General features: G+C 42.5%; 1 protein-coding gene across 1 annotated transcript; it reads right to left on the bottom strand.

The window, feature by feature from the left end:
- Positions 1-6292: 6292 nt before the first annotated feature.
- LOC125551328 (auxilin-related protein 1-like) lies at positions 6293-14475 on the bottom strand. The gene is made up of 8 exons (XM_048714514.1): positions 13744-14475; positions 8864-10280; positions 8623-8776; positions 8340-8437; positions 8074-8139; positions 7762-7851; positions 7466-7642; positions 6293-6741 (listed from the first exon to the last, which is right to left on the bottom strand). Exons 1-8 carry the CDS (start codon positions 14349-14351, stop codon positions 6703-6705), a joined length of 2649 nt encoding a protein of 882 aa, XP_048570471.1. The 5' UTR covers positions 14352-14475; the 3' UTR covers positions 6293-6702.
- Between the last annotated feature and the right edge of the window lie 8747 nt (positions 14476-23222).

Genomic DNA, 23222 nt, shown 5'->3' with positions numbered 1-23222 from the left:
CTAGTCACCACACACATCACAAAAATACATGGGTTGCACCTCTGGAAAGATGACAAAACCCTTAACAAAACACATGTAGAGCATCAGGGCATATCATGCACATATTAATCATGGCAAAAATGACAAAAGTGCTAAACGGAGTAGCAGATCTGACAATTAACTCAAGTAGCCCTATTCTAACAGCATTTCGGGCATCAAGATGAACTCAAATGAAAATGATGCAATGGAATGAAATGATGTACTCTCTGAGATGAACATTTTGATATGCTATATGCATGAATCGGAGCTACGGATGCAAAGTTACGGGGCTACGAACATGAGCACTTGGACTAGGGTTAGGAACAAAAGTCAACCGAGAAATATCTTCAGATCCAGATTTGCATGCCTCCCGAGGCAGCGGTGGATCTCGCCGGAGACACTGTAGACGGCGGCGGCGGCGGGCGCGGATGGAGCGGCCGGGCTTCCCACCGGCGATGAGGCGGCCGGCGGAGGCGGGGGTTCGGCCGCGATGGCTTTGGGCGGCGAGGCGCGCGGGACGGAGCGGCGCGCCGGTGTCGGGACGCGTCGGCGGAGCTCGCCGGCGAGGGGCGCGGTGGCCGGCACGGCGGTGAAGAGAGGCGCGGGGCGGCGCGACTCCCTCAGGCGGCGGGGCGGCGAGAGGCCCGGTCGGGCGGCGGGGAGGGCCGACTGCGGGCCGGCCGGGCCGCAGGCGGTGGCGGCGGCGGCTTGCCACGTGGCAGCCCCTCAGTGGCTGCGGGCGGCGGCGGCGGTGCGTCCGGCCGGAACGGACATGTCCGGCCGCGCGAGGTGGAAATTTAGGGTTTCGGAGAGGGAGATCCGGATTTCGGGGAAGGGGTCTTTAAATAGGCATAGGAGGAGCTAGGAGAGTCCAAATGAGGTGCGGTTTTCGACCATGCGATCGTGATCGAACGCTCTAGATGATGGAGCAGAGTTTGGTGGGTTTTGGGCCAAATTGGAGGGGTGTTGGGCTGCAACACACACGAGGCCGTTTCGGTCCCTCGGTTAACCGTTGGAGTATCAAACGAAGTCCAAATGGTACGAAACTTGACAGGCGGTCTACCGGTAGTAAACCAAGGCCGCTTGGCAAGTCTTGGTCCAATCCGGAAATGTTTAATCCCCACACACGAAAGAAAGGTAGAAATGACCACCGGAGGAGAACGAAGCGCCGGAATGCAAAACAGACAACGGGGAAAATGCTCGAATGCAAGAGGTGTATGCAAATGAAATGCACATGATGACATGATATGCAATGCATGACAACGATAACAACACACGGAGACAAAGACCCGAACCCGAGAAAATAAAATAACTTAACGCCGGAAACGGCAAGAGTTGGAGTACAAATTGGGAAAGTTACATCCGGGGTGTTACACATACGAGATGACCTCGGAGGAAAACGAGAAGATCGTGCGAGACGAAGTGGGGAACTTCTTTGAAGGGGTGAAAGCAAAGAAACATCCACCTCCGGAGGAGAAGGTAGATCCGGTGAAAGCGAAGCGCACTCTGGAAGCCCTGAAGAAACCACTAAAGTCTCCGCCGAAAGGCAACTATGAGCGCATTATTGAAAGGTCATTTATCGAAGCGGAGCGGTCGGGAAGTACTGTCAGTGATCAAAGGTTATCGGAACAATGAGCTGGGAAAAAATTACCCAGCTCGATGAACAAGCGAACCAATCGTTCCCCCCGCTCAAGGTGTCTAGCGATATCGTCGCTAACGATTCGAGAATGGTGCCCAGTTATAACAATCTTGATGATTACCTGTCCGATGATGTACATTATGAATTTTTGGAGGTGGAAGAACACAGATACGAGTACGGGAAGCCTCTCATCAAAGATGAAAGGTCTCTAACAACGATGATGCGAAGATTGCATGATTGGTACATGAAAACCTGCAGAGAGTCTGGGGGGAGGAATACTTTGACGCTGAGAGTTAAAGAGGAGCATGACCTCGTTGGAACTGGTCTGTTGAATGTTCCATTTGAGGAGTTCTTCTAGTTTTTCAATCAGAGGGCCCTTGATAAATTAACGGTCACTTGCTACTGTCTGTAAGTACTACTTCTGTCATTAAGTCTCTATATATAGGTCAGCTCTTTCATTGCATGTATTTATAATTATCCTCACTATATTATGCAGATTGGAGATCGCCGAATTGAAGAAAAGACAAATCGGTGGTATTGGGTTCATTAACCCAAATATCATAGATGCATATTCGGTTGAATTTAAGAAAAAAGATACCAAGGCCAACTTGCTACGATCGTTGGTATTAAATCAAAACAAAGCTATAATACTCTTTCCTTACAACTTCAAGTGAGTGTTACTTTCTTGTGCATATTCGGTTTCTTATTAGTCGAGGTTATAGTAATGTAATTGATGAGTTATGCATGCGTGCGCAGGTTCCACTATATTCTCCTAGAGATTAAGCTCGAGCAGGGACTGGTAACCGTCTTAGACTCGAGACGAAAAGATCCCAAGGAGTATGCGGACATGACTGAAATTCTCGAGAAGTAAGTTAAATCGATCATTATCACACCATACCGGCAACTTTGTTCACTTCCTGATATCAAGTAATTGTTTTCTTTGTCTGGCAGGGTTTGGAAAAAAATTCACCTCAAAAGCTCCGGGACTGTCGAAGAAGGTGGAATTTAAACACCCGAAAGTAAGTACTACTAGCATGTTCCGCACATCTCCTAGTGATTCAAGTGCTAGTTTCATCAATACCATTTTAGCATGTTTGCTTATCAGTTTGATTGACCTCTATTTCTTGTAAAGTGGTTGTGGTAGGAAGCCGAGAATAATTACTATGGATACTACATTTGCAAGTCCATCCGCCACACGACCTGTGAGCGGGGCTACACTAAAAAACAATATGAAGTGCGTAAGCAATAATATTTAGAATTTAACTTTATTTACCATCTTTTGTGTTGAGTTTCATTCATTCATATATATGTATTGACCCCCTTCTTCAATTTAGATGTTTCAAATGCGGGATGAACTCCTAGCACCAGATCGCATGCGAGGAATTCAAGAGGAATTGGAGGCATTCTTTCTTGACCACGTGATCGATAAAGACGAAGAATACTATGTGGACCCTGTGTTCATATATAATTAGGGGATTATATTGTAAGAGATCTTATATTGTATATATGTAGCCAGTAGCGTCGGATACATATACGAAAATTTGTTGTTCGACCAATCTCTCGGAGAAGGAGAGGTCGATATCACTTCTCTCTGTATGCATATGTTCATGACGATCTTCTGTTTCCTTCATTTTTACTTACTAGCTAGCATGTCGAGTGCTCTCTATACGTATAGTACGTAGCATCGACCAAGCACGAAGATAAGAGAGGACACTTCTCTCTATTAATTAATTAGCTACCTAACACAATATATGAAACACCTTAATTAACCATATAAAACCCCCAAATCCCCCCTTAGAAAAAAAAACGAAAACCCTAGCCCCTGAACAGCTGACGGGTGGATGCCTATTGTTCCCGGTTGGTGCCACCAACCAGGACCAAAGGGCCTTCTGCCTGGGCTCGCCGCACCGGCCACGTGGAGGCCCATCTGTCCCGGTTCGTGTAAGAACCGGGACTAAAGGCCAAGGGCATTAGTAACGACCTTTTAGTCCCAGTTCCCAAACCTGGACAAAAGACCCTTACGAACCGGAACAAATGGCTCTTTTTCTACTAATGACATTTGGATATCGAATATTCCAAGCTGCATTTGCCACAGCTTGATCTAATCTCTCTCGCATCTTTCCTCTGCCCTAAGTGAAATGGTCACCAATGTAACCTAGATCCCCAAGAACGCAGCCATATAAATAGTCCTGGCATGCTCTCATGTATCTTTGGGCCCTAGAAACTCAACTTTTCTTTTTCTTTAGAGCATAATCTTTCATTAATCACCAAGCAATAACCATGCTATATCCATCCTCCCATTCAATTCACATATGTACTCCCATAATTTATACTTACTCTCCCAACTCGGTTCACCATAGAAACCAGTGAAACGCCAATCTGTCTCATCATTAATACGCGTCTATGAAATTTGGCTTAATACTCCCTCTTGTCCTTTTTACTCTGCATATAAGAATTGTCTGAAGTCAAACTTCGCAAAGTTTGACCATATTTATATGAAAAAATATCAACATCTACCATGTTAAAGTTATACAGTATGAAACTTTAAGTCATGACGCATCTGCTAGTATTGATTTCACGTTGTGAATGTTGGTGTTTTTTTCTATAAAGTTGGTCAAACTTTACGAGGCTTGACTTCAGAAAAATCTTATATGCGAACTAAAAAGGACCGGAGGGAGTACCATTCACCACATTTTTTACCTCCTTCCTCCACATAAGCAGCAAGTCATCAAACTTGAACTTATGCATCAAACTTGAACTTATGCATCGGTTTCATGCCAGATTTTGCAAGATGCGACTTAGACAGGAAAATCACATCATATTTTGTTTGAGGTAAACCTGGGCATTCTCCGGGCTGAGATTTGTAAAGCCCTACCTCAAAATCCTAACCCCGAGCCCAAAGCACATGAATAGTGCCTTTTTTATTAAAATGTTGATTTTTGAGATATTTAAAATATATATACATATGTTTCTAATAAAATAATGGTTTATGCCTTGTACGGGCTTATGTTTGGGCTTTCAGGCCAGACTTTGAGCAGAAAAGCTGAGCCCAACTCTAGCCCGGATGTCGGGCTTTCAGGGTGGGCTTTGAGCAAAAAAAAATAAGCCCATGCCCGGCCCGGATGTCGGGCTGGGCTGTCCGGGCCAGGCTGCCCATGCTCGGGTCTAGTTTGAGGTAACACGAGAAACCATTCAACATTTTTCGTGATAATAGATCCACCATTATGCCCGTGCATGTTATCATATTTCCCAACCGAAAATACAAAGGTAAACATGGTGCATGCTAACCCATTACAACTTTTTCTTGTAAAAATAGCAACAAAAATCAAATAATTCTAAAATTTTGGAATATCAAACTTGGTCGACTGGCTGCCCAAGTGTAAGTTTCGCCAAACAATTGATTTTTGTTCTTATGATTTTAATATTCATAGGTTGCACATGGAACCAAGTTCCAAAAATTCTTCCCAACCCAAGGGCATGCTCATCTAAAACTAATAATAAAAAAAGAAAAAAAAAGAATGAACAAGGGGAAGGGTCGAGAAGGAACTAAAAGTTATAGACAACACCCTCGATCTTATGAAAAGAACCATAAATGCATTAGACAAAGCGGTTCACTTAAAAATAAGAACATGAAGAAACTAAAAGTTATAGACAACACCCTTGATCTTATGAAAAGAACCCTGAAAAGAAAATGGAAACGTCATCGAGTCCAATGTGCTTCCCTCATGGAACAATCATCACCGGCACTATGGTCGAACCACTTGGTCCAGCAAGACCTTTGCGGTTGCTCACCACAGACTCCAACAAGAAGCAGTGTTGCCTCCCATGTGGCATCAAGGCCAGGAGGAATGAGAATGGCCGCATTCGACTCAAAGATTCGACAACTCGCTGGAGGGAACCGACCGGCCAACAAGGGTGTTGTGGCTCCTCCAAAAACCACCATTGATTGAGCTTGAGATCCCCGTCATACGCCTCTAGATCCACTTCGTAGGTCCTTCCGCAGCACAGGGGACACCAACCTCGCCGGAAGCTAGTATCTGGTGAGATGCTGCAGAGTAAGCCCAAGCCATAGTGGGGGACACGCCGATATCCCCAATCTAGAAATCTGCCATGTTGGATCAGCTCAGTGTGACCACACTCTTATTTAGGAGCTGACGCTAGATCCGCCTTCCTCTCCACCATGGAGGAGAAGCAAAGAGGGTTGTTGACGACCACCGCATGCATCATGAAGGCAACGGCAAATTGGACTCTAGCGGCACAAGGCTAAACACCGTCAAAGCAAATCCAGGCCAAAGCTTCAAACCTATTTTGAACTAAAACCATGACGAGTAATTTGAAACGAAGGAAGTAACTTGATAAGACCCAACCCCCCCCCCCCCCCCCCCCCCCAGGGAGGAGTCAAGGGCGACTTGGAGACTCTTAAGGGAGAGGGGAAAGCATAAGAGCCAATTCTATCACACACACACACACACACACAAAGCAGCCTTACTTGCACAAAAACAAACTAATTCTTGGTAGCAGATTAAGACCACACGTTTTATTCTGTGCTTATGCAAGAGGAGCATGACATAGCATGGGAAATCGTGAGGCAAGCAAATTAAGCTGTGAGTATTTGAGGAAACTCAAACTGCAGGGTAATCCAAAATTCCAAATCATGTTGAGAATTAATAGTCAAACTGCACACTGTGGAGTACAAGCGTGAGAATAATCAAAGGGCAAAGCATAATTGTACATCTGTTTCTTGTAAGATCTTAAGTAAAGCATAAACTGTGGTTTCGACTTTCTGTGGTCTGACTATAGACAAATGGTGTGGAAGAAATACATGTAATCTTGGCCCTCCAAGGTATATAATATAAAAAAGAATCATCCCAAAGCAACCGGCCAGTAATCCTCAAAGAACAGAAGTCTGCATTTGAACAGAACCTATTATACACTGATAACTTTGATGGAGCTGCACCAAAAAGAAGATCGGCTGCATCTTAATGCTCCAGGGCTTCACGTGGGTACACTTAGTTAAAAACTGGCTGTACATTCACAGGGATGGCTTAAAACAGCTCTTCAGAATTGAATTTGTTCCATGCCTCCTGTTTTATATAAATATAAGGAGATAAGCGAATGCTACAATGTCAAATATATATTCCTCATCAATAGCAATGATGAATATCGCGACCAACCAATGTGAATTACAATAGCATGTAGGATAGGCCTCCACAACTTGGTAAATCCACGGTTAATATGGATGACACAAAGATTAATCCTACTACTAGGTTGCTCGGACCATTGATCTTGATCTCAGAGCCTTTCAGTATGTTCTTAATCTAGAACACACCAAGGATTTTTTGCTTTAATTTGGCATCCAGCCATCCATCCAAGTTTTAGTTGACATGAATGAACAGAAACAAATTAAATACAAGGCTAGAGAGAGAAACTTAATTGTGAAAGTTACTACATTACAGCGAGTCTATTGATTGTTCCTGTGCAGATGTGGCCATCTGAGTTAAACATTCAAGGCAACACAAGTGAAAAGCGCACTTATCAAGTGTTCAACTCAGTTGGTGTTTTTTCCAAGCAGCAGGGCAAACCATGTATATCATTCCATTTGCCAAGCTGAGTTACAGGCCAAACGCTATTTGCCTCATCTGAAAGGGATTCAGAACGAAAGCGACACAAAATAATTGTGGTAGCCCTAGGTCAGCACATAAAGTGGCATGCTTAACACATTGTTAGGGCAGTAATGATGGTTCTCTAACAAAATAACATCTTAACTTGTCACTATTATACTTGTTGCAAAGCAGCATGAATACACACCTTGAGAATGTCAAAGACCTTCTCAGCAATATATTTCTGTTGAAGAGTCGCACCCTTCTGTTGCACCTTATCAGGATGGATGCATAACGTTGCCTTTCTGTACTGCTTTTTAACAGCGGCACCAGTAATCAAATCAGTCAAGGATACAGCTTGCCATCCACACTCTGGCCAAAGTATCTATTCACAAGGGAAGTGTTAAGGAAATAGTGAGCGTGTTTATGCAACAAAACAATGATAGCACCCAAAAATAAAGCACGAATCCGGTGAAAACGCAAGGAGAATAAATGTTGACTCACATATTGCAGAGTTGATAGTAAAGCACGCAAGTTGCCCTCTTTTCCAGCAGCCCACCTCTTAATTTCAAAGTCTAATGAGTCACCAATTCTCTGGAATCAAGAAAATATCAAAATGAGTAGAGTGCCTATTAGCAACCAAGAAAGTCAAGCTTAAAGGGTCGAGACATGTTGCCCTATTACGAACTAAAGAAAAGGCCAGCAGAGTCCATGAAATATTGAAAATAATGTGCAATAGCAGAAAGCATAGACTGTTTACATCAACTAAAATAAGCAGAATCAAGTTGCAAGTTATATGGGCAACACAACACTTACATCTCTTTCTGCTTGTTCCCTCTGAACCTGCATATCTCGTTCATTCTTCTCAGCCAAAGCTTTTGCCTGCAGATATGTTATTGTTATATGACGAACAGTGGTGGCAGAATAAAATATATCCGTCATTTCTTTATAACAGGGGAGAAGGGAGAACAATATGATACGGAATCAGCAATATTAATCTTGGGCAACATCTATCTACTATTACCCTTCAAAAAAAAACATCTATCTACTATTATACTGACAGGAAAAGGTGGGAACATTACCGCTCGCTCACGGGTCCTCTGGTGACGTTCTAACCTAGCACGTCTTCTTTCTTCACTCTCCCCCTCAACATCTTGAAATGCGTCAGATGATGATCGGGCTGAAAAATAATACTAAATGAATCACCGAAACTGCAAAATTTGGGAACGAATATCATTACGAAGTTACAAGCTAATACTCCCTCCGTCCCATAATATAAAACCATTTTTGACACTAGTGTAGTGTCAAAAACGCTCTTATATTCTGGGATGGAGGGAGTATTATTTTGGGAAGACCAGTGCTTACTACTTTCAAATTCAAATAGGTCAGATAGACCATTGCCAAAAATATTTGTGGCTGATGGTGGGTTTGTTTTTCTGGTAGAGGCCGACGTAGAGGCTGTTCTCTGTGATCCATTAACTGTTCCTCTACCTTGTGGTTGAGAATCAAACATAGAGTCCTGAAACGTTCAACATTAGCAAAAGGTAACACTAGTAAATGGCATCCAGACTTCATTTTATGTAAATATTTTGGGGCTCGAATGTACCACTGTTGGTGTTGGGGCCCTCTGCTTTGCTGCACTAGTATCTCGAGCATCCATACGAAAGAAGGACTCAACATCATTTGGTGTGCTCTGTTTTTCTTTTGCCGCCGCTGCAGCTGCTGCTGCCTGCCTTTGTCGAGCCTCAGCAGCAGCTCTTTCCACCGCAACTCGCTCAGCTCTCTTCCTTGCTTCTTGCTGAACTCTCTCCGCAGCAGCTCTTTCTGCTGCAGCCCTCCCCCTAGCAGCAGGCCTCTCCCTGTCCCTGGCTTCAGCAGCAGCCCTCTCCCTTTCTTCAGCAGCAGCCCTCTCCCTTTCCTCTGCAGCAGCCCTTGCAACCCTATCTTTAGCCTCAGCTGCAGCCCTCTCACGGGCTTCCTGATGAGCCCTCTGCACAGCAGCACGATGTGAGCGTTGGCGGGCATCCCTTTCAGCTTTTGCACGAGCTTCAGCAGCTGCTCTCTCCCGTGCCTCCTTCGTAGCCCTCTCAACAGCTTGTTTCTCTCTTTGCTGTTCCAATACCCTCTCCTTTTCAAGTCTTCTCTGTTCCTCCCTTAGTCTCATTTCTCGCGCATGTTCCAATCTTTCCTGGCTTTCTCTCTCTTCACGAGCTGATGAATTTGAATCAAACTCTTCGTCATCATCAAAAGCATTTTTATCATAATAAGCAGGCATCTGATGCTTTCCCATGGCAACACCTTCTGATTCATCTACTGAAGAATCATCTGCTTGCTCTGGCGTATCTTTGTACTGGTTGTGCTTTTGGCTGGACTGTGACACATACTCGTCATCTTCTACATTTGCTTTTGCACCCAGGGGTTTTTGTTTAAGAAGTGGCGGTGATCTGGAAGGTGGCGGAGCACTAGTTGGCTGAGTGAAGAGAGGGATCTCAGAAACTGTAAGCCATATATCGTCTTCGGATTCAGTAGATATCGGTGACTGATTATCCATACCATTGCCACTGTATCTCTCTGAACTGTCATCGACATGAATATCAGAGTACCTTGCAGATTGTGGTTTCGCCATGCCATTTCCGAAGTCCTCCAGAGAAGATCTGCTTGCTGGATTTCTCTTCACCGAGCTTTGTACAGAACTTGACTCTCGGGCTTTGCTTTGTAGATGACTATCCTTGGTGTCGCCATTCATTTCCGAGGTAAACAAAGGATCTGATTTTGGGGCCTGGTCAAAAGCACTTGAATCCTTAAATAAACTATCAGCAGCAGCAGCACTATCAACACTCATGCCTTCAGTGTCTGCAGACTTATCAAGATCTTCCAAGGGATCTGTGAATCTCCCCGGGGATGGATATGCGGAACCTGAAACAGAAACTCTTTCTAGGACAACAAATGGATCGTCTACGAAGCTGGCTGTTGATTTTGAAGCTGGAACTGCTGGCTTCTTTTTGTTATCGTCATTAGTGTTCCTAAAAGTTATAATGAATATTATGGGAACACATTTTTTACAGAACTTGTATGAAATGAGCAAGAAGATAGCATAAAATAGAAGTGTGAGGTTTATGGGAACCAAAATGCACAACTTGGTCTATTCGTTAAATATGCTTCTATCATCAGATCTTTTGGTAACAGTCATCTTCCTCGAGGTTTTGACCCATCAGTACGGAGAAAAAGGGTTTTCAATTGGCATCAGCAAAGTTGAATACCACAGCTTCGGAAACTTTGACACTGTACTGCTATTGGATGAACTAGCAGAGAACATACCGTACTACTGAAGAAGTAATATACGTGGAAGAGAAAAGTAAGAATTACCAGCCAAGGCACATAAGATCTCTAATAGTAGCAACGCATGGCATGTATATAATACTGCATAGTCTATACTCCTTTCCTTTGTGGGATAAGGGAGATGACATAGAGTTAACCTTCCAGCATGATTCATTTATGCCTGCAATTTACTTATGGGAATTTGTATTTTCCACACGTTCGGATTTTAGGGATAAATCCGAACAACCGAACCATCGAGCGATCCCGCATAGCACGGTCCCCCGATCCTTTTCTTTTACCTTTGCTATTTATTTTTCTCGCAAAAAAGAGGACAGTGGGAATCGAACCTAGTATCTAGAGGTTTACTGATAGTCTCGCCAGCCATCTGGGCTTATACCTCGCTGATGATTAGATACTGGTTAGGTTGATTTTATTTTGACGAATGCTGCTAGTGCATTTTATGGAGCAAAGGGGATTTGCTTTTAGATTTTTTTCTGGATCTGGTCACCGACCATGAACCATGCAACGTGCCTGTTTTAAAAAAAATTTGGCTATTTTTATTCAAAAATTATATTTTCATCAGTTGTCTTTTCTTTGTTGCAAGAAGATTTTTTTATCGATGCATAAAAATGATGTTGAAACATAATCCTGGTTTTTTGTGTGAATGGAATGATATTTTTACGATTGTGGACCTGATAACTTATGTACTTATCATCATGAGAATTTTAGCCTAAGGAAAAAAGTTCTCTCCCCGGTAACCTCTACGTGGATAGCATGCTAATATAAGCATCGAAACTATATTATCTTACATACAAACACCACAATAGTTTTCGACATGGGAAAAAGTTGTTGAGAACATAACTCTGGTAACTTCTATATAATAGCATGATAAAATATGTATAGTAGACCTGATAACTTACATAAAAACAACACGGACCCAGGGAAACATGTATTAAAAACACACCCCGGTAACTTTTGTGTAAATAATATGATAGTATATGCACCGCCTACTTGATAATTTAGTTACAAGCACCGCGATAATTTCTGTATAAATAGCATGGTAATATACGCACCACATACCGGATAACTTATGCATAAACAACGTGATAACTTTTACCCAAGGAAAAAAAGTTGTTAAAAATGTATCTCCAGTAACTTATGTGCAAAATAACATGGTAATGTACGCACCGCTGACCAGATAACCTACGAACAAACACCACGATAACTTTTACCTGCGGAAAAAAGTTGTTGAAGACACATTCATGATAACTTCTATATAAATAGCATGATAATATACACACTATAAACCTGATAACTTAGGTACAAACATCGTGATAACTTTGAACCGGAAAAATAAGTAGTTGAAACCACAACCCCGATAAACTTTGTGCAAATATCAGCGCATCCTACACCCCGTAGACCTAATAACATAGGTAGAAACACCGCGGTAACTTTTACCTGGAAAAAAGAGTTGTTGAAGACACGCTCGTGATAACTTTAACCCAGGGAAAAAGGTTGTTGAAAACATAAGCCCAGTTAATTTTGTGCAAATATCAGTTCATTATACGCACCTTAGACATGATAAGTCAGGTACAAACACCACGGTGACTTTTGCGTGAAGAAAAAAGTTGTTGAAGACACACCCGCGATAACTTCTATGTTAGTATCATGGTAATATACACATCACAAATCTGATAACTAACGCACAAACACCATCATAACCTTTTGACCAGGAGAAAAAGATGTTGAAAACAAATTCCTATAAATTATTTTATAAATATCATGATAATATATGCATCACACGGGTGATAACTTACACACAAACACCACGGTAAAATTGAACCGGGGCACAAAATTGTTGGAAATATGACCTCGGTAACTTCTATGTAAATAACATGATAATATACACACCAATTTATGGTAACTTACTTAGCCCTGGCGTGATAACTTTTGACATTAAAAAAAAGATGTCGGAACATATCAACATCAGATCTAGTTTAGAAGGTCTCGCCGCAATGGACTTTTTTATGCAAAAAAAGATTTTTCAGTCGGACCGCCGGTTTGAACTACAAATCATTCTAAAATTTCAAATTCAAAGAATCTAGGATGACATCAACTTTTTGTCAGGTCTATGGTGTGTATATTACCATTCTTTTACACACAAATTACCAGGGAATGTTTTCATCAACTTTATTTCTCGGGGACAAAATTTACCGCACTATTTATCTGTGAGTTATCAGGTTGGTGGTATATAAATTACCATACATTTTACAAAGAAGTTATCGGGGTGTGTTACCACAACTTTTTTTTTTCTCTAGGTCAAAAATTATCGTCATGTTTGTGTGTGACTTATCAGATTTATGGCTTATAAATTTATCATGCTCTTTACGAGAAAGTTACAGAGTGTGTTACAACAACAAAAGACGTTACAAAGGAAGGAAAAATTCGGTAAAAAAAGAAAGAAAGAAAATAGTTTATTTGTCTCGTGGCCACGTCACGTACCGGTACAAATACTATCTAACCTCATTTTGACAACAACTGGAGCTAGATCAGGAGGTTACGAGTAGCTATGGTGTACCATCAGGTAATGTGTTCGACTCCAGTTTCGTACAGTTTTTTTTACCACGCTAGAAAAGAGATTGATTCGTCGCTGGGGAAAAACCGGAAGGGAACGAGGAGGGACGAGTTGGATCGAAGAGATTGACTCGTTCGGATCTATCCCTTAAAAACAAACGTTTGGACGTTAGTCCAGTCCTTTACTTATTTAGTCTTACAAAACTTTAATTGTTACTTTATGCTATACCTAATGGTTTGAAATTTTCGTTATCTGTTGTGTTGAAAGCAAACTCTGTTCTCGGCCCCTTCCTCATGTTAGGCTCAATATAGTGCATACGTTTTTCTTATAATCTCAACTGATTTAAGATACACCCAAACGCATCAGCACAAGCATGGAAAAAAGAAGATCAGCAGTTATTTTTCGTCAATTTAATCACGGATGCCAGGGAAGCTCTCTTTGCATAAGGTTGCTTCTAACGTTCACTAAGATTCTGTTCTAGATTTTCACATTTCAGTTCAACCTATCCAACATCACACTAGTCTGAGACACAAGAATGAACAACCAAACCCAATGCAGATCTAATCTAAACAAGCAAAAGCTAGAGCGCTCACCTACTCTTTGGAGGGCTGCTACTGGCGAAACCTGGGATCAGATCATCGAACCCGTTGCCCTGCTGGTCCTCCTCCACCACCGACTTCTTCTCCCTGGCCGGCTTCATTCCGAACCCTCCCAGCAGGTCGTCGTCGTCCTCGACCACCACCGACCTCTTTATCTCCTCCGCTTGCGGCTTCCCGCCGAAGCCCCCTAGGAAGTCGTCATAGGAAGGCGGAGCCGAGCGGTTGCTGCTCGTGAACACATCGTACGCGGGAGCCGCCGCCGCCCCCGCCCCGGACACGCCGTCACTGTCGTACGTGGAGTTGGAGACCCTCGTCCCGCGGACCGGTTCGAAGAAGTCGTCGTCGAACAGTGGCTTGGTTCCAGTTGCCGCCGCCGACGATGAGGAGGGTCCCTTGAAGGAGTCGAAGATCGAGTCGAGGGGTGGACCGGAGGCGGAGGCCGCGGGGACGGGCGCGCCGAAGAGGCCGTCGTAGGACGGGGCGGGGATGGATCTGGGGTTGGACCAGGCGGATCCACCGCCGCGGGCGGCGGCCATGGGCGCGGCCTTGCCCTGCGGCCGCACTCCGAAGTCCCTCGCCAGGAGCCCCTCGATGCCGTCCATGGCCCGCGAACGGCGGCGGCGGCGGCCTCGCCGGAGAGCAGGGGATAGGAAGGGGAAGAGATCGGGAGAGAGAAAGTGGTGGGAAAGGGGAGGAAGGTGGTGATGTGTCTTTCTCTCTCTTTGTTGGCACGTTCGTTGGCACCCTCGGTCCGTGTATGGGGGGTGGAGCCCACCGGAGGTTGGCATGCATGCCAAATTCTTTAAAAAAGGAATTTAGTGCTGTTTTATGGAAAAAAATATCTAACGCCAGATAAATATTCTACTTCAGCAAACATAGAAATTGCCTGAAATCCAAAACAATAAGCTACGCTATAAGGACGGCGTCTCGCGTAGTCCACATCATCACATAAACATTGTATGTGATGGACAATGACAAGAGAGGTTCATGCTGGACAATTGAATAAAAGGGTCGCTTCGTCCTTCTGTCCACGTCGACACAGGTGGTGTTCGCGATAGCCAATTGGAGAAATTTTTAGCGATAGAAAGAAAATCAGCACATGCTACCTCTCTCTTGTTCCATCTCCTCCAGCCCCACGCCCCTCATCCTCTTCCCGCAGCTCCGCCGCCGCCCCCAAATCCATCGCACGAGGACTAGCCCGCCCGCGCCGACGACGCGCCTCCACCATTCGGTCATCCCATCCTGGCTCCTCCAGCGTCGGGCATCGGAGAAGGCAAGCCATCCCGCTCCCAGACCGTCTCCTCTTTGCAGCAAGGTGTGCCATGGCAGAAGAGGGAGGGAGGGGATGCCATGGAGGCTCGGCTCCACCTCTCCCATCCTCTGCGCGGTGGCCTTCCAGGAGGACCTGACGTCGACCGTGCTTGACGGGGTGTGGTGGGGTTGCCTCCGCAGACGCTCATCATGGTTACCGCGAGAGGGTCGCCGCCACCACCGCCGCGACAATGGGACTACCGTTACCGTTGAACTGCAAGTCGTTCGTATCTTGGCCCCCCTTCTTGTTCCTTCTTTTGGTTAGGAATGTTTGCAAATCAGTGGCTTCCTTTCTTTGGTCGGGAATATTGGAGCTTCCATTAAGACTTTCCAACCTAGGAGGAGGTGGATGATCATCATCGTCTTGGGATTGATCACAATCACATAAAATAGGTGGACAATGTGACCACCATCAACAATGATGACTAAGAGGAGTGGCAATACATATATCACAACTAGACCATAATAGCGCGCGTTGCCGTGCCCATCCATTTTTATTATAATATAACAAATGAATTTCGAAATACTTGATGGTTGAATTGGAAAGTTGTATTATGCTTGTTAATGCCATCATTTTCATCTCAATTTTGTATTCACTGCTGGACAATAAAAAGGCAAAAGAAGAGCGAACTATTTTTTTTATTGTTCATACCCGGTGCAGAATAGCCACATCCAAATAAGAGCACTATTTATCAGACACCATATTTTCTCTTTTCACAAAAGAAGGTACCATATTTTGTCAACAGGAACAAAGTGGCAAAAAAGGGAAATTCACTTTGGCATATGGGAACATATGCTCCTGCCATTGAAAAATATATTTCAAAACGTTAAAAAATTCTGAACACAAATTTGACATGTACATCACATCATTGTATCTGCGCACTCCAAGTTTCATGAAAATCCGACATTTTATACTCCTTGTGTAAAAAGACAAAAAAATATCTCATGAAAAGCCTATTTTAACACTAAATTTTGTCTTTTTACATGTGACACAAAAGTTGTCAGTTTTCCATGACAAGTTTGTGTGCACGTAGAATGTTGAGATATAAGAGGGAATCATTTTTTCAGGATCTTGTAACATCTCAAAATATTGCTAAAACTCATTCAGAAAACGAGGAGCATATGCTCCCATATGCCAAAACGCTTCTCTCCTTATATAATCTTTTTTGGAACATGTATCTCCTTTTTAGGAATTAAAATACATTATAATCCCACAATACATAAAATAAATTTGGCAAGATACAACCCCCCATCCACGCTTTAACCCAGAAACCACCAACAATCAAAACATAATAGTTTTTAAATTCCGCAAAAGGATAAGACAACACAAATACACATGGCTAACCGCACACAAAGCGATTGTTAATTAAAGTCAGGAAAAAAGTTCTTTTTGCCCGACTGAGACAACACAAATACACATGGCTAACCGTACACAAAGCGATTGTTAATTAAAATCAGGAAAACACTTCTCTTTGCCCGACTGAACTCTTGGCATAATCACCCCCTCCACCTGATGACATGTGTCCTTGTGTGGGCCTGCCCACCGTTGTCGCCCTTCTATCTTATCTCTTCGTCCATGAAGGCAAACCACACCGCCTGAACTTTTTTCCTATTCTTCTTCCCTGTCCTTGGTATAGGGATCAATCGTAGTCCTTTCGATAAGTAAGAGTGTCGAACCCAATGAGGAGCAGAAGGAAATGACAAGCGGTTTTCAGCAAGATAATTTTTGCAAGCATTAAAATTGTTGGTAACAGGTAGTTTAATAGCAAGATAATTTGTAACAGGTCACAATCATGATTGATCCCCAATAATTGTGGGTCATCAGGTCAGAATCATGAAAGATGTCCAAGATAGTGTATTTGCATGTGAATCTTCTCTTCGCTTATTAATTCTTTCATGAAGTGCATCATTGACCAATGCTATGTTTGTAAATCTCCAATAAATTTTACCACTTATACTTTTCCTTATGTGATGTCATTACTTACCATAAGATTAGGATATGATCTTTTTCATTTATTTCTTTTTCATTTTTATTGAAGCATAAGAGTAAAGAAACAAAAACTCAAACTACTCTTTGTTATATATCTCGCACACGATTACATAGATAGATCACTAAGCAAGCACTCGAAAACTGATCGAACTAAACTTTTATTCAACTAGATCATAGGATAACTAAAGATCAAACTAAAATAGATAAAGGGAAAGATAGTGGTGGTGATACGATACTGGGGCACCTCCCCCAAGCTTGGCACAAGCCAAGGGGAGTGCCCATACCCGTTGCTCAAGTCTCCTTCGATGGGGAAAATGATGATGGTGGTGGTGTAGTCATGTTCTTCTTCTCTAGCTTGCGTCGGAGGTTGAAATTATCCTCCCTAAGATCCTCATTCTCTAGCTCAAGCCTTAATATCTTTTTCCATAATGCTGGCTTGCTATCCTGTAGAAAACGAGAAGGGATAGATTGGGTTTTAGTTTTGCTGGGGAGGCTTGACTTCTTGAGCTCCGTGTGAAAATTTCCAGGTTGAGGTAGCGGGGCTTCATCTTCATCTGAGGATGCATCCTCCACCTCCTCCGGATCGGTTCCTTCTTCTTCGGTGGACCATAGGTAGGGATAAATTTCCCCAAAGATCTTTGGATCCACAATATAGTTGGAGACATAGCTCCCTCCCTATGAATCGTGAGACAACATATTTCAGATCTGCTAGAAAAACAACAAGACAGAAGGACAACAGACTTCTCCCCGATACGGTGGTCAATACGTTTGGGGGGTATATAAATATTTTTTATCTTAGGAAACAAGCAAACAAGAGGAAAACGGAGTCGAGAAGGTTCCCGAGGTGGACACACCCCACCTGGGCGCGCCAGGCAAGGCAAGCGCGCCCTGGTGTCTTGTGCCTTCCTCGGTTACCTTCCTGGTTGTTTCTTATTTTCCTAAAATTTATAATATTCCAAAATTGGCAAAAATATTTTTGCGGATTTTTCGGAGTCCGTTTACTTACCGTATCACATACCTCCTCTTTTTCAGGATTCTGGAGTGTTTCGGAAGATTTCTTTTATGTGTTCCTCTGGTGTCATGGTTTTAATAATATTGCTTTCAACATTAATAGGCGTACCTAAGATGTAGTGCTTAATTCTTTGCCCATTGACCACCTTCGGGTTAGTACTTTCGGCATTATTGATCTTGATAGCCCCAGAGCGATAAACCCCCTCGATAATATATGGTTCTTCCCATTTACAAAGAAGTTTTCCTGCAAAGAATCTAAAATGGGAGTTTTACAAAAGAACATATTCTCCAACTTTGAATTCCCGCTTTTGGATTCTTTTGTCATGCCATCTTTTAACTTTTTCTTTAAATAATTTGGCATTTCCGTAAGCTTGGGTTCTCCATTCATCTAATGAGCTAATATAAAATAACCTCTTTTCACCGGCAAGTTTGAAATAATAGTTGAGTTCTTTAATTGCCCAATATGATTTATGTTCTAACTCAAGAGGCAAATGATAAGCTTTTTCATAAACCATTTTATAGAGAGACATACCCATAGGATTTTTATATGCTGTTCTGTAGGCCCAAAGTGCATCATCCAATTTCTTAGACCAATTCTTTCGGGACCTATTAATAGTTTTTTGTAATATTAGTTTTATTTCTCTATTGCTAAGTTCAACTTGACCACTAGATTGAGGATGATAGGGTGATGCAATTCTATGGTTAACATCATATTTAGCAAGCATTTTACAGAAAGCACCATAAATAAAGTGCGAACCACCATCAGTCATTAAATATCTAGGGACTCCAAACCTTGGGAAAATAAATTCTTTAAGCATTTTAGTGGAAGTATTATGATTAGCACTACTAGTTGGAATAGCTTCTACCCACTTAGTAACATAATCAACAGCAACCAGAATATGTGTATACCCATTAGAGGAAGGAAATGGTTCCATATAATCAAAACCCCAAACATCAAATGGCTCAACAGCAAGTGAATAATTCATAGGCATTTCTTGACGCTTACCGATATTATCAATTCTTTGACATTCATCAGAAGATAAAACAAACTTACATGCATCCTTGAAGAGAGTTGGCCAATAAAAACCAGATTGCAATACCTTGTGAACAATTCTATCTCCCGCATGATGCCCTCCATAAGCTTCGGAGTGACATTTTCGTAGGATTTGTTCATGTTCATGCTCAGGTACACAACGTCTAATAATACCATCTACTCCTTTATAAGATGTCGGTCATTCCAAAATTAATGTCTTAAATCATAGAAGAATTTTTTTTCTTTTGCTGATATGTAAAACTAGGTGGTATGTATTTAGCAACAATATAATTAGCATAGTCAGCATACCAAGGAGTATTAAGAGAAACATTTATTGTAGCTAGTGTTCATCAGGAAAGCTATCATCAATAGGTAGTGTGTTATCAAGAATATCTTCTAACCTAGACAAGTTATCGGCTATGGGGTTCTCAGCTCCTCCTCTATCAGTAATATGTAAATCAAATTCTTGTAGCAAGAGAACCCACCTAATGAGTCTAAGTTTAGCATCCTTATTTTCCATAAGATATTTTATAGCAGCATGATCAGTGTGAACAATTACTTCGGAATCAACAATATAAGATCTGAATTTGTCACAAGCAAACACAACTACTAAAAATTCTTTTTTAGTAGTAGCATAATTTCTTTGGGCACTGCCTAGAGTTTTGCTAGCATAATGAATAACATTCAATTTCTTATCAACTCTTTGTCCTAGGACAGCACCAACAACATAATCACTAGCATCACACATAATTTCAAAAGGCAAGTTCCAATCAGGTAGTTGAACAATAGGTGCAGAAGTTAAGGCTTTCTTAAGTGTTTCAAAGGCTTCTACACAATCATCACAAAAAACAAATGGAACATCCTTTTGTAAAAGATTTGTAGGAGGCCTAGAAATTTTAGAGAAGTCTTTAATAAATCTCCTATAGAAACCAGCATGACCTAGGAAACTACGAATACCTTTAATATCTTTAGGACATGGCATTTTCTCAATTGCATCAACTTTAGCTTTATCCACCTCAATACCTCGTTCAGAAATTTTATGCCCCAAAACAATACCTTCATTAACCATAAAGTGGCACTTCTCCCAATTCAAGACAATATTAGTTTGCTCACATCTCTGCAAAACTTGATCAATGTTGCTCAAGCAATCATCAAAAGAAGTTCCATAAACAGAAAAATCATCCATGAAAATCTCAACAATATTTTCACAAAAATCAGAGAATATAGAAGTCATACATCTTTGAAAGGTAGCAGGTGCATTGCATAAACCAAAGGGCATACTGTTGACACTTGATTTTGGCAAGATACAGATTGCAATGAAGATGGTCTCGAGTGAATGAGTTTTCAGCATAAAAATATTCACATCACCGAGTGGAACCACTTTGATGTTTCGGTTATATTCATTCAACTTTATCTTACGGACCGAAACTATACTCCGAGTGGCATAGTTCAATGTTCCGAGTGGTTTTTGGCCAATCACGTCTTCAAGATGACCTCATGAAGGAGCACTCTTAAGGAATTGTCTTCGTCTCGTCGAGGAAATCTATTTTGATATTATAAATCATCTCAATCCGAGTTCATATGCAAAAGTTAGAGGCAATATACTGCAGACTGAACCTCAACGGAAATATGGCGCGAGGTGCCAGACACTTGTCTGATAGGTTGCGCGAGTAATTCGGCCATCAATACGGCCTTGAATCGAAAAACCTTCAACATGGAAAAGTTTCGTCTCGTCGAGCCGATCGATTTTCATATATAATTCGTCTCAACTGAGATCATATGAGGCCTGGAGAGACAAATCAAGATCGGGCTATGTTTTCAGTCGGAAATCCGAGTGAAAAGTTTACCATCCGAGTGAAAGTTTACGGTCGAGTGAAAGTTTACGGTCGAGTGAAATTTTACGGTCAAGTGAAAGTTTGCTGACCGGATGAACTTATTATTATCCAAGTGGAAATGTAGTCATCCGAGTGAAAATATGATCATCCGAGTGAAATTGTCGTCCAGGTGAAAATATTCCGAGTGAAAAGATTACCATCGGGACGAAAACTTGCCGATTGAATAAGATAGTGCCTTTCGAGTGGAAATATAGTCATCCGAGTGAATAAGATGGTGCCTTCCGAGTGGAAATATAGTCATCCGAGTGGAAATATAGTTATCCGAGTGAAAGATTGTCTTCCGAGTGAAAAAGTCCAATCGGACGATCCGAGTGAAAGTATCTAATATCCGAGTGGATGAGCTCAAGTCCGAGTGAAATTGAACATGTGCTCAAAAGTTTATCAAAATGACCTTGGATGAAGAAGTGTCCAATACAGAAGTTGTGCGTATCATCAAGACAGTAAATTTTGATTTTGGAGTCATCATCATCAGAGATAATATATAGCCTACAAATTCACTACGAGACTCGGATAATCCAGTCTGCTGCAAAACCGAGTCCGACTGGAAGATAAAGATGACCTCGAAAAGTATTCAAGATGGTCTTATTTGAAAAAAATGATCAACATGAGAGTTGTTCGTATCGTTGAGGCGCACAAGTTTGATATTTGGTCCGTATCGATCGGAGATCATATGCAAGCCCGGCGGCCCGCACAAGAAGGAAGACAGAGTTTGGGCCAGAATCAGACTGAATCCGAGTTGGAATAGAATTAGGACTCTAGGACGTGAATTGATGTGATTTTTCTTGTAAGGAAAGCCTAGATGAATCCTTTACTTGTACGGGAAGTCCAGCCGCCTCTTATATATGTTGGGGGTGACGGCCGATTGAATAACACACAATCGAACAAATCAACATACTACTTTTTCATCTACGTTTTATCTCTCCACCGTTTTTCTATCTCGTTCTTCGCCGTTCTTCGTGTTTGAGAGCTGCGAATCCTGAGGCTCTAGGGGCGAGCGAATCGACCTAGGGCAGCCCATAGCCGCTGCACTCCCTGACGGGGTCCCTCCCAGGGGTGTGGGGTTTTCGGGTCTGCAAAAGCGCCCGTCGACTATCTTGCGTATCACGCTGTCGGTCGGGTCTCCTTCGATGTGAGCTGCGGTGCATCACCCCCGGCGTCGAGGGTACACGTGACGTGTTCGTGTGTCAACACACGTTTTGGTGACTCCGCTGGGGAACGAAGATCAATCGTCATCATCCACCATGTCTGATATTCCCAAGCCATCTGAGGAAGACGCCGATAACATCATTAAGCCCAGTCTTGATGAGATATCGGCCGATCATCGCCAAGTTTATGAGGAGTACAAGAAGGCGCGCGAGGAGAAGGACTTGCAAGAGTTCCTTGCAAAGTTCAAGAAGGATCGCCAAGGCAACATCACTCCGATTGAAGAAATCAAGTTCCCTCCTCTTCAAGCCGAGCAGGTTAAACCCTCTGTAAGTACTGCCTTTTCTCCTGAGCAGTGAGCTGAGATTGAAAGTCGTATTGCTGATGGTAACAATCTAGTCTATCAAACTTTTATAGAAAATACTAATGCTCAGAAGAATATATCTCAATCGTCTAGTGGTAATAATGGTGTAGCTGCTAGTGTGCAAAACCCTAATCTGGCTTTACCTATTGCATCGGCGCCTCCCGTGCCGATGACTTATTATCCTACCCAAACAAATCAGATTGTTACTACACCCATTAATCCTATTATGAGCATGACAGGTTCGGTGGCAACGCCGAACCAAACTCTAACTACAGCTACAACCACTCGACCACTACCAAATTATGGGTCGACATACATGCCACAATTCCTACCTACAGCTAGTAACCATACTCTTCCTATGTCACTGCCACAAGCTTCATCGTCCACTACGGATGATGGTCTAGCTAATCTTAGAGAGGAGATGGCTAAGATGCTTAGAGAGAATTTTGGTGTTGAGTTACCTCGGAATCGAATTTACCAAAAGCCGTACCCCGAGTACTTTGATGCCATCCAGTGCCCTCCGGGATATAAGATTCCAGATTTTGTTAAGTTCAATGGAGAGGGCACAAAAACCACATGGGAGAATGTTAGTCAATACTTAGCACAACTAGGTGAAGCAGGCTCACTAAATGAGTTGAAAGTGCGTTTGTTTCCTTTATCTTTAACTGGTATTGCATTTTCATGGTTTTCTTCTTTACCACATGGTTCCATTCGGGTTTGGTCATA

This window comes from Triticum urartu, chromosome 4 (genome assembly GCF_003073215.2).
Source record: "Triticum urartu cultivar G1812 chromosome 4, Tu2.1, whole genome shotgun sequence".
NCBI classification, from domain to species: Eukaryota; Viridiplantae; Streptophyta; class Magnoliopsida; order Poales; family Poaceae; genus Triticum; species Triticum urartu.
This window is presented reverse-complemented; position numbering and strand designations above follow the sequence as displayed.

Bases quoted from the DNA above. Each gene is read 5' to 3' on its own strand.
- LOC125551328 (XM_048714514.1), bottom strand. From the start codon at position 14,351: ATGGACGGCATCGAGGGGCTCCTGGCGAGGGACTTCGGAGTGCGGCCG. The intron at 8,438-8,622 runs GTAAGCACTGGT...ATTATTTTTCAG, and splicing joins CCTATTTGAATTTGAAAGTA to CCCGATCATCATCTGACGCA. The intron at 7,852-8,073 runs GTAAGTGTTGTG...TCTTGATTCCAG, and splicing joins GGGAACAAGCAGAAAGAGAT to AGAATTGGTGACTCATTAGA.